The sequence below is a fragment of the Pristiophorus japonicus genome, chromosome 18 (assembly GCF_044704955.1).
Source record: "Pristiophorus japonicus isolate sPriJap1 chromosome 18, sPriJap1.hap1, whole genome shotgun sequence".
NCBI classification, from domain to species: domain Eukaryota; kingdom Metazoa; phylum Chordata; class Chondrichthyes; family Pristiophoridae; genus Pristiophorus; species Pristiophorus japonicus.
Window position 1 is genome coordinate 92,034,098 of NC_091994.1, and position 12,691 is coordinate 92,046,788.

At 40.4% G+C, this 12,691-nt stretch overlaps 1 protein-coding gene across 10 annotated transcripts in view; it reads right to left on the reverse strand.

The window, feature by feature from the left end:
- Positions 1-12,691, reverse strand: part of ubr4 (ubiquitin protein ligase E3 component n-recognin 4) — a 206,153-nt gene that overhangs the window by 9,141 nt on the left and 184,321 nt on the right. For all 10 annotated transcript variants that reach the window (XM_070860353.1, XM_070860352.1, XM_070860351.1 and 7 more), the window contains 6 exons: positions 12,207-12,380; positions 11,831-11,930; positions 8,472-8,690; positions 3,476-3,589; positions 3,223-3,365; positions 1,917-2,042 (listed from right to left, as the gene is read on the reverse strand). In XM_070860353.1, the coding sequence (XP_070716454.1) occupies positions 1,917-2,042; positions 3,223-3,365; positions 3,476-3,589; positions 8,472-8,690; positions 11,831-11,930; positions 12,207-12,380 (876 nt within the window). The remainder of the gene's footprint in view (positions 1-1,916; positions 2,043-3,222; positions 3,366-3,475; positions 3,590-8,471; positions 8,691-11,830; positions 11,931-12,206; positions 12,381-12,691) is intronic.

Genomic DNA, 12,691 nt, shown 5'->3' on the forward strand with positions numbered 1-12,691 from the left:
TGTTACCTCTAGACTTGACTATTCCAACGCACTCCTGGCTGGCCTCCCACATTCTACCCTACATAAACTAGAGGTGATCCAAAACTCGGCTGCCTGTGTCCTAACTCGCACCAAGTCCCGCTCACCTATCATCCCTATGCTTGCCTGACTTACATTGGTTGCTGGTTTAGCAACGCCTTGATTTCAAAATTCTCATCCTTGTTTCTAAATCCCTCCATGGCCTCACCCCTCCCCATCTCTGTAATCTCTTCCAAGCCCCGCCCCCCACCCCCAACATGTCTGCACTCCTCTAATTCTGCCCACTTGACCACTTGAGCATCCCTGATTATAATCGCTCAACCATTGGTGGCCGTGCCTTCTGTTGCCTAGGCCCTAACCTCTGGAATTCTCTGCCCAAGTTTCTCCACCTCTCTTTCCTCCTTTAAGACGCTCGTTAAAACCTACCTCTTTGACCAAGACACCTGCCCTAATTTCTCCTTATGTGGCTCTGTGTCAAATAGTTTGTCTCATAATACTCCTGTGAAGCATCTTGGGACATTTTCACTATGTTAAAGGTGCTATATAAATACAAGTTGTTGTCATCTAATTCCAATATCCTGCTCACTCCTCATACTTTTAATATTCTTACAAGTGTCAGCCTGGCCCAATGGTAGCACTCTTGCCCGAGTCCGGAGCTTTAAGTGTTCAAGTCTCACCCCAGGGACTTAAGTACATAATCTAGGGTGATACAAAATTGCAGTTCTGAGAAAATGCTGCATTGTTGGAGGTTCTGACTTTCAGATGTGACATTAAACCAAGCCCCATTTGCCTAATCAGGTAGAGTGCATAGATCAAGAGATCACATTGCATTACTTGAAGAGCAAGGGAGTTTTCCAAAATGTATCCCTCAGTCATCACCAAACAAGATTATCTGGGCACTTATCTCACTGCTGTTTGTAGGACTTTGCTGTGTGGAAATTGTCTGCCTCTTCTGTTTGCCTGCTAAGCAAGTGACTATGTTTCAAAAGTGATTAATTGGCTGTGAAGCTCCTTAGGGCATGCTGAGATTGTGAAAGGTGCTTTATAAATGCAAGTTCTTCTTTCTTCTTCAAGCAACTATCTAATTGCTTTTTAAAAGAGTTAATGAAATCTCTTTTAACAAGAGTTTGTGGCAGCGAATCCCACATTCTGCTGCGTAAAGACATTTTTTCCTAATATTCCTTTTATTTATTTTTGTTAGTATTTTAAATTTACCCTCTCTCATTACCTTCCTACCAACCAGTGGAAAAGTCCACAACTATTTACCATATCAAAACTCTGATCAGGTCATCACTTAACCCCCAACTTCTCAAGTTTGTCCTCGTAACTTTAACTCTGCAACCATGGCAACATCCCAGTGAACCTAAACTGCAAATGTCTTTGCTTTTATATCCTTTCTATAATGAGGTACCCAAAAATGACACAAAATGTTCCAAATGTTGTCTAACAAAGGTCTTTTACCAGTTCAACATCAGCTCCTCGCTTTTGTAATCCGTGTCGCCAATAAACCAAGAATTCTATTGCCCTTTTTTTTATAAATGACTGGTGTATCTGAACACCAAAACTCTCTGCCCACCTCCTCCATTTAAAAGCTCACCATTTAATGTGTATTTTCTTTGCCTATTCTTATTTGCAAAATATATGACTACACATTTTTCTAAATTGAACTGCATCTGCTGCCCGTCTGCCCATCCTGCCAACCTCTCTATGTCCTCTTGTGGCTTTTCACAACCGTCATCATTATTTACCACATCTCCCTCCAAATATGGCATCATCAGCAAATTTCCATATTGTTCCCTCAAGTTCTAAGTTCTTCATCCCCCTGTTTAAATTACAGGGAATATTTCAGAATGAAGATTTTCATAGTTTATATCCTATGTTGAAATGAAATCTCTTACCTTGCCAAACACGTAGCAAATGCCGATTCAGGTACATGTGGACCCCACACGGGAAGCAATCCATTACACTTGGTGTTTGCATTCTGTAACGCAGCACTTTCCCATTCCTCCCGACCACGAGCCAGCCTAAAGGAACAACTCACTAAAATCAGCCAGATCATCAGCAGTTACATGGGTAACCATCATAAATTATTGAAACCAATCTCATTGGGCTAGTAAAACCTGCTCATAGATCAGTGTTGACTTAATTAGAAGTTTGTGAATTATATATAAATAACTCACATCTACTGTGTATCCATTACACTTTGTTACAGCTGCAAAACAATATTTAAAAGAAAGGAAAAACTATAATTGTTCTCAGGAATTTGTAAACGGACATAATTATCTTGATTTGTCTGTTCCAAGGGCGTACTTGAGCAATGGATTTAAAGGAGGTGAACTTAACAGAGCCCTACCTTATAGCTAAAAATCACCGACCTGACTTCATACTACCTGTGAACTATGCCATGGGAGATTCTTTAGTAATTGAATAAAACCATTCACTATGTGAGTATGGGCAAATCCTTCCACAAGATAGAATATTTCTTTCAAACAACATTTTTGCAAACAAAACCTTTCAAATGTTTATAAAGTACAATTACAGCAATGTACAGAACCAAAATATAATTAATTTACTGAAGGGATGAGCTACGAGGAGTCGAATGCCTTTTTTCATCCGTAACTATTTGGGGTAGATTTTCCTGTTCCTGTATTGGTCACTTGGGTGCAGTGAATGTGGGATAACTGGGTGGGGCGGACCTCACCCGTTTTCCTGCTCATTAATTTAAATAGAAATTTAATGACATCACTCCTCCCCGCCCAATTAGTCATGTATCTGCTGTGCTCAGCTGATCCAGTACCCCCGAGCGCAGGAACACAACATTCTTCTCTCTGATGTTGTTAAATTACAGCACTCTTGGAATAAATGTAATGTTACTAAATTAGTGCAAGAATGTTGCTGCAGCCATGAGGGACTTGAATACTGAAGCATCCAGGCCATTCCACTTAGTTCCTTGCCCCAGATCCTTCCAAATAATTATCCACAGTCCTTGTGAACACTATTATGGATTCTGCTTCCAACATTGCTGATCAGACATTCCATGTCCTAACAACCCTGTGTGTTCAAAAAGAGAGAGTCTTAACCTCTCCTTTTTGTCCTTTTGATGATGGTCTTAAATTTATGTTCTCCAATTATCATTTCACTCATCATTTGACATAGCTTTACCCAACATCAAAACCTCTCAATTTGAATAGTGAATACCAATACCTGACTGCAGCAAGGTGACAATCATAGTGGACAATATTAAAATGTGAGACCGTACTGTATCCCTGCTGTTTCCGTGGTTTGTTCTCAAACTCTTCGATTGCGACACGCTTTGTGAAGGTGTAAATTCCTAACACTTTGGTTGGCTGTAACAGAGATGAATAACGATCATGCTGTTGTGAATGCTATAAAGAACAGGCATCTATACCATGAAACTGTACAGCAATTGCATTTCTCTTGGGCAAAATGGGCGTACCTGAAATTTATAACCCTCACGGCAAATGCAGCAGGTCAAACCTGGTTCCTCAATCAGCTCTTCCATTTGCTTCAGTAATGTTGTTGTGGTGACCACCTGACCTTTCTCATTAGTCTGTTGAAAGAGAAATAAAAATGAGAATGATTAGAAACAATTAATACGTAAAATGTTAATGAAAGATCTTCAGAAAGAATCTATTTCCCAATCTTCTTCTCCCATTCTTCAAGTTAGAATGGCTGAAATGTAAACTGAGGAATTCACACTAAACACCAGTCTCATCAGCTACAAGACATAGTTTGGTACAATTCTGATGTTAAATGATATGGTTATTACCAGCAACATAACGGAGCTGAGGGCTGCAACACTTGTAAAGTATGGAGACTAAGTCAATCCAATAACTATCTGCTATGTAAATATCAGCAACGCGTGCATGATCATCACTGCACAGATGAGTGCGCTTTGGCAAAAAGTAAAGTTGAGGGCTAAGATGATTGCTAGTGTGGTGACAACCTAGTTATAAACATGGAGTATGTGTGAAGTTAGATTGCTTTGCTTGATTATAGCTTGTTTTACTGTTCACTTAATAATTTACCAATTTAAAATTCTACCAATGCCAAAGGCATGCCAGAGGTAAGCTGCTCACAGCTCAATAAATTCTAAAGACCATGTAATTTTTTTCAACAATCTTTAACAAAAGAAAAGCATTAGAAAAGTTAGTTAATGTAAAGTGCAGGCAGCTGATAGGACAACTCCAAGGATCCTGAGGGAAATGGGAAAGAAATAATAGAGGCCTTAGAAATGACATAGTGTGTGCAGGAGGACTGGAGAGTGAACACTGTCATACCCATTTACCCAGTTAATTTCAGGCCAGTTAGCTTAATGTATGGTAGGGGAGATTTTGGAATCTTTAAAGAAAGATTACATTTCTAAATTTCTAGACAATGAGAAAATAATCTGAAGCAACCAACATGGATTTCCGAAAGGAGGATTTTGCAAGTTCTTTGAAGTGACAGATATTATGGATGTGGTGTATTTGGATTTCCAGAAGGCATTCAATAAGGTGCCACATAAAAGGTTGCTGCACAAGATAAAAGCTTACGGGGTTGGGGGTAATATATTAGCATGGATTAACAGAAAACAGAGAGTCGGGATAAATGGGCCATTTCCGGTTGGCAAACAGTGACTAGTGGGGTGCCGCAGGGATCGGTGCTGGGTCCTCAATTATTTACAGGGAAGTGGAGCTGAGTCCACGATCAGATCAGCCATGATCTTATTGAATGGCGGAGCAGGCTTGAGGGGCCAAATGGCCTACTCCTGCTCCTGTTTCTTATGTTCTTAATTTGTTTGCAAAGCATTGACATCCAATTAATTACTTCCAGCATGTGGTCAAAACAGCAATGAAATAAATGACCAATTAAACTGTTTGTGATTTTGATTGAGCAATAAATATTGGCCAGGACAGTAAGAGAACTCCTCTGCTCTTGTTTAAATAGTACCCTGGGATTTTTACGTTCATCTGAGAGATCAAACGGGGTCTGGGTTTAACGTCTCATCTAAAAAACAACACCTCCGCCATAACTGCACTGGAGTGTCAGCCTGGATTGTGTGTTCAAGTCCTGTAGTGAGGCTTGAACCCACAACCTTTTGACTCAGAAGCAAGAGTGCTATCACTGAGCCAAGGCTGACACCTCGGAAACTATTGGAGAAGATTAAAGGGCATGGAATTAGGGGATGGGTAGAAAATCGGATTAAAAATTAGTTAGAAAGGAGGAAGTAGAGAGCAGGAGTTAAAGGCAGTTTGGAAGTGTGTCCCAGTGTTCAGTTCTGGGACCACTTTTGTTTGCTGTGTATGTCAATAATTTGAATATAGCGGTAGAGGGAGTGGTATCTCAAGTTTGTAGAAGGTACTAAAATATGGGGCAAAATAAATAATTCCAAGGATCAAAGGAAGCTGCAAGAGGATTTTGATAAGTTGGTAGAATGGAAAAAATGGGGCAGATGGAATTATATGTCAGTAAGTGTGAGGTGGTACATTTCGGTTAAAAAAAATACAAGTAATAATTATACTGAGAATGGGGGAAAGCTGGGTGATGTGAAAGAGCAGAAGGATTTGAGGTTCAAGCTCACAAGATATTAAAAGCAGCACCGCAAGTAGGTAAGGCCACAAAAATGTAATGGATTAATGGCAAGAGGTATAGAATATAATAGTCGAGATGTAATTGTGAATCTATATAAACGAGAGTAAGACCACAGCTGGAGTATTGCGAGCAGTTTTGGGCTCCACACAAGAGGATGTTGAAATAATTAAGATAGTACAATGCAATTCACTCGGATACTGCCTATTATAAGGATTCAATACCAGAGTTAGTGATTGAAACGGAGACCATGTCAGCATTTAAGAATAGGTTAGATAGGCGGTTGAAGGGAAGGGAAATAAAGGGATATGGAAATAGGGTGTTCTCATGGGATTAGAACTAGTATTACAGTAAACTCTCGTTTACCCGGATACGAATGTAACGGAAAACCAGCCGGAACGGAATTAAAAATATTGCGAGTTTCGGCAATTTAACTGTCACACATGAATATCTCGCTCACTTCAACTATCGCAAACGTGGACAGGTTGCTCAATTACACATAAATTGACACAGGCGTGGACTTCTTGCTCACTTTTCAACTGTCACACACATTGAAAGCAGTTCATTGCAACGCATCAGTCTGTCGAGTGGACTTGTTCAAAACACCCTGAAATCAAACAATTTAAAATGCCTTCTGACAGCACTAAAAGCAAATGGAGCAGTAGGAATTGAAAAGTATTGAACATTCAGCAGAAACTAGAAATTATAAAGCAGTCTGAAGCTGGCAGAAGTGTGCATACTTTGATGGACGAATATGAAGTTGGATCATCAACAATTTATGATATCAAGAAGCAAAAGAAAGTTTCACCGCTGCTTCTGAATCCCCAGTGAAGGCAATGTCCCGCAAGAATTTGCAAAAGCCGAAGCTTGACAAACGAGACCAGGTGCTTTATGAATGGTTTTCTTTGAAATGGTCCGAAGGTGTAGCAATTTCAGGGCCAATGATTACAGCAAAGGCCAAGGACTTCAAGATGAAAATGAATTTAACTGAAGAGTGCATTTTTTCAGAAGGCTGGCTCACACGTTTTAAGCATCGCCACGGCATTCGCCAGCTGGATGTGACGGGTGAAAAAAATCAACTATTCAAGAACATTTGCTGAAATGGTGCAGGAAAAGAAATTGACTGCAGATCAAATATACAACGCCGATGAGACTGGCTTACTATGGAAGTGTTTGCCAACTGCTACGTTGGCTGCAGCAGGGGAGAAGGAAGCTGTAGGCTTTAAAATGAATAAGGAGAGGTTAACAATCTTGAATTGTGCCAATGCCCCTGGAGAACATAGACTTTCACTTTTAGTGATTGGCAAATCAAGGAAACCACGTGCTTTAAAAGGAATTGCTCATGTACCAATTAGCTACAAAGCTCAGAAAAGTGCATGGATGGACAAGGACATATTCATGGAATGGTTTTCAACAGAATTCATCCCCCAAGTTCGAGAAAACATGAAGAAAATAGGCAAACCTAATGGAAAGTGTGTGCTGCTTTTGGACAATTGCAGAGCACACCGATGAGTCAAAATTAGTGTCTAGTTGTGGCAACATCTTTGCATGCTATTTGCTCCCCAATGTGACCTCGCTCATTCAACCTATGGATCAGGGTGTCATACAAAACTTCAAGTGCCACTATAGGAATAATTTCATGTGCAAATTAATTAATAGCGATCAATCAATCTGATTTCCAGAGAGCACACAATATTAAAGATGCCATCTATGCATGTTCGCTGGCATGGAGAGAAGTAAAAAAAACATTACATTGAAGAGGTGTTGGCGCAAGTTGTGGCCCAACGTCATATTTGAAGACAGTGCTTCTGATGACGAAGAATTTGAAAGTTTCTATGTATGGGCTAATAAAAAACAGGCTGTAAAAGAAATCGTGGAGATTGTCAGCAGTGCACACGAAACAAACGCACTTAAATCCTTAGCAGAAGATGGCATTGCTAAGTGGATAGATGTTGACATCGAAACAGATGTAACACAAACTTATACTGATGAGGAATTTATCGGCATAGTCACCAATAAAGACAAATCTGACGAAGAGATGAGCGATTCAGACAATGAAATTGAAGAAAAACAAAAAAAGACTTGGACATGTGCTGAAGAAGCAAAGAAATATGTCGTTGGTTTTTTTGAGGAGAATTCTCATTTTACTTCTCATGAGGTTCTGCAAACTCATATCATCCACAACATTTTAATTAAGAAAATGAATTCATTTAAACAAGCAGATATAAGATCTCTATTTTAAAAATCAATCTCAAATGTCAACGCAGAAAAAGGAGCACCTGCAGACGAAGAAACATTGGCAGAAGTAGCAATTGAAGCAGCAGCAATGGCAGAATAAGCAAATTTAACAGAATAAAATAGCGAACTAAATATTTTGTTTCATTTATTAGACATTTATTTTTAATTTCAAAAAGTTATGAATCAATTTTCATTTATTTTATTACGTTCATGTTCAAATAACATGAATTAAATCTTCATTTTATTTATTCGACCGTATAATTTTAGCACTTATCAATTATTTGTTTTATATTTCAAAAAGTTATGAATAGATTTTCAATCTGAATAGCTCATTAGAAAGAGCGGATCAAGATCAATATGATACGCTATATAAAATATTTTGTGGGTGCTTCTATCACCTTCAAATATTAACTTTAAAATGTAAACTCGCCCTATCGGAACATTCATTTACCCGGAGTTGCCGAATCCCCAAACAATTCGGGTAAATGAGAGTTTACTGTATATCGAAATTACAATATGGAAACAGGCCATATTGCTATTTATTACACAAGCTGTAGTCCCAATCCCATGAACCCACCCACTCTATTCTCATGGACTTCATTTTAAACACATTCAATGTTTACCGTCATTCCAAGTGTGCCCAGTGCTTTCTGCCGCATAGCCATTGCCATCCGTTTCTTTTCTGCTCGCGTCTCCTTTCGTGCCGCTTCAATTTTCCTGTTGACTTCTGGGTGCTCCCGAAGTGCCTCCAGTAGGTTTTCTGCGAGGGTCCCAATGCCTTCATCACTGGAAACCTGCTCCAGTTTATGCAGGTTTGTGATGGAGTCTGTTCCAATTAACATCTGATAATACAAAGTGCAAGAGATAAATTACTCTGAGATGCTACCAGGGGCACAGTAACAGCCTGGGCTCCAGTGTTCACAACATAGATGCCACTATTAACAGAGCAGGCCTGAAAGGATTTTCCATTCGTCGGACGTCTTCTCCCATTATCCACCATTCCCTGACACAGTTACGCTAATCAAAGCCACACTACGAGCTGGAGTTCCACACAGCCACATGTTCTCTCCCTCAGGTAAAGCTCCTCATCCAGAGGAATTATGTGGAAGAATCCACACCCTATTCTTCTTACAGGCACCATACTGTGTAAACAAAGCAGGTCTGATTAAATACATACTGTGTGCAGTACATCTAGAATAGAAATGGGGGTGGGGTGGAGCAGGGGGAGAGGTTATGGTAGCGTAGCGGTTATGGCACTGGGCATTGAAAGTTCAAATCCCAGCATGCAGGAAGAATGTTCCCGATGTTGGGGAAGTCCAGAACCAGGGGACACAGTCTAAGGATAAGGGTTAAGCCATTTAGGACTGAGATGAGGAGAAACTTCTTCACTCAGAGTTGTTAACCTGTGGAATTCCCTACCGCAGAGAGTTGTTGATGCCAGTTCATTGGATATATTCAAGAGGGAGTTAGATATGGCCCTTATGGCTAAAGGGATCAAGGGGGGTATGGAGAGAAATCAGGAAAGGGGTACTGAGGTGAATGATCAGCCATGATCTTATTGAATGGTGGTGCAGGCTCGAAGGGCCGAATGGCCTACTCCTGCACCTATTTTCTATGTTGCGACAACCCGGGTAATTTATGGGCTTGCACTAGCAAAAAACTGATCATTGTTGTAAAACATCAACACATTCAGGGGAGGGAATATGTTATCCCTCTGGGCTGGTTTACACATAGCACCAGTTCCACAATACAAGGTTGAATTTTAATGCCTTCTGAAGAGGCATACGTATGTCACTCATCTGTAAAACTGCTACAGAACAGAATCAAGGAATGCAGGAGCACAACGCAAAGGCCTACCAGGGCAATTAGAACGGCCAAATAGTGTGGCCTTGCCATCCTTGTACACATCTTGTGAACACATTTTTAAAAGCGTAAAGAGCAAATAACAAACATGGCAGTAATTTGTATTTATGAGAACTGCATTAGGACACGGACAGGAACCCGTTCAAATCAAACACTGGAGTGCGATGGCCCATTCAGAACATCAAACTCATCGTTCCATCCTCCTCTCAGCCTGTAACTGCCTCTTGAATTATTCCGGTTTTTGTCATGACCAACCCACATCACATGAAAATCATTCTGGATATTGATCACTCTGTTGTGTCAAGTGCTTCCTGACATCATTCCTGAATTTACCTTTTACCAGTTTGTATGTCCTTGTCTCAGTTGCGGTTAGACTTAGTGCTCAGGATTAACCTGTGTGTTATACTTAGTACTTTATACCTCTCATTTACCTTCTATTAAGGCTGAAAATACCAAGTTTTTCCATACTTTCTTCATAGCTTATTCCTCTGACACAAGGGATTAACCTTGTGACCCTTCCCTGCATTACTTCCAGGGCATGAGAGTTTCCTTGGTGTCCAGAGTGAAATGCAGTATTCAAGATGTAGTCTGACCAAAATACTATAAAGCTTCAGCTTGGGGACCTCAGACTTCTAGCCTACTTGTATACCATTATGGATACAGTGATGATGGTACTGGACTGGCAACCCAGATGTCGAGTTCAAATCCCGCCGTGGAAAGTTGTGAAATTGAATTCCATAAATCTGGTCATTTGTGGGTAAGAATTAGAAAATAACCATGACCGTAAAATCCCAAAGTTCACTAATGCCCTTCAAGAAAGAGAATTTGCCACCCACCTGGTCTGTGTGTGACTCCAGTCCTACACGATGTGACTGACCCGTAATGGCCTCAGAGCAATTGAGGATGGGCAATAAATTCAGCCTCGTCAGTGTTGCCCAGCTCGCAAGAACAAATCAAGACTTGTCAAAATAACTCAGCATGGCTTTGTGGATTGTTGCTGTGTAATGACTCATCAAGATCTGATCATTGGCAGATATTGCTTTGGCCTTTTGTTGCTGCTTCGTTAGACCGTATTGTCCCACCAATTTCGCATTGCTTGGGAATTTGACCAACTCATATTAGGTTTCTAAATCCAAGTCATTTCTGTAGATCAGAAACACGAAGGGCCCCAGTATCAATCCCTAGTGCACTTCACCGGCACATTTCCCCAGGCGCACTTGAATCTCCCAATTACGATCCACTGCTTGCTCTCTTTCAATCAACCTTTTATCTATCTCTAAGTCCCGAGCATCACTTACCACTCTCCAGTTTAGTGTTCATCTTGGAGATTTATTGCTTTTTAATTTTTAAATACCGTCTAGGATGCCCCTGTAAGTGATGTCAAAGTCACTGAGTTTAGTTGTGGAATCTTGTATGATGGATGGCTAGTGTCTCTCTGGTGAATACCTCCAGGAAGTAACCATTAACTCTTAGTTAATTATTATTGGTACATCTGCGGTTTCAACCCCATTTGGGGACGGGGGACGGGGGGGGGGAAAACGGGGTGTCTCAATTCTTCTTTGATAGCTCGTTTGCTGTTACAATAATGAAAATTCTCTTATGGTTGCATATTGCTTCTACAACAGTCTTTAGTGCTTCCTGCCTTCTTTCCCCTCTGGCTGTCTTTTAAACTTATTGATTCAGCTACAGATACAGAAGTTTTACAAAGCAAAATATTGTTTATAAACTTCAAAACGAAAGTAAAACCAGTTTAATTACCAGGGATAAAAACAAATTTGAAAAAATTCTATTCTATATGCTCTGTCTTCTCGTCTCCCGCTGGACTTGAGTAGGCGAGAGGGGGCAGAGGCCAATTGGCCCACTCCTCAGCTGCCCGATCTCTCCTCCAGATCATTCTTTTTCCCTTGTGTGATTCCTTCAAGAGCTGTGCTTGAGAAGTTATGAAACTTGCCCACAACAGGCAAGCATGCCACTTGAATCTAGATCCTATTATGAAAGCCCAGTTCTCCACTAAATAACTGCACGCTCTGTTTTCCAAGACTGAAGACAGCTCACTATGTGTAGCAAATTGGGAGAACAGGAAATGTACAAGAGCCAGGGAAAGAGAAAAAAAACTTACTTGTGTGGAAAGGTGCTGCATTGCCAGTCCCCGCAGTAGGCGGAGAATAAAAGGAAGAGCTGGTTTTGATAAGAACTTTTTCCACACATCTGCATCAAGGCTGTAAGCAGATAACAGTATAAATGTTAAAACCCGAACTTTCAGTTACCAATCCAGTCATCAGGAACAGAATGGGGTTCCAGATATTGCACATCTCTATGACCTGCGCCTTCTCCCTTGCTCCTGGTATCATCTTCTTAGGCAGGTATATACAAAGCCTCGCAGCTGCCCATCCAGTAACACTTCTTTGACCCCAACTATTTCCCACAAAAGAATGAGTGACACAGCTAAAAAGTAAACCATTTAAAACATTTAGTGCTGGCGAAATGAATCTTACTTCTTGGCACTTGGAATATGCTTCTGGATGTATTCCAAAGCATTCTGGGTAATTCCTTTCTGCAGGATAAGTTCCTTCAGTTGATGTCCATTGCTGTTGTTTTTGATTCCTGCAGCGATTTTACAGAAACAATCCAGGAAAACCTTGTCGTCTGTGTTATGCTCTTCATCATATCTAAGAACAGAACAAGAATGAGATAGAAAGGATTCGGAAGGCCGTTAGTACAACAACCAGTGAGTGAAAGCGAGGCTGTGCAGGATGCTCAAACTTGCATAAGAACCTCTGTTAAGTTACACATTTAAATTGGCATCCCTGCGTACTTAAATATTTCAACATAAACAATGGCTTCTTATTCACATCACTTCTGAATCAAAAAAAGTGCAGATGCATCATGAAGCTAGCAGTGATTTAGACAAGTTAAATGCTCCCCACCCCTCAAGATTGTAACTTAATTCAGTGAACTATTTAGCACTATGAAAGGTAGT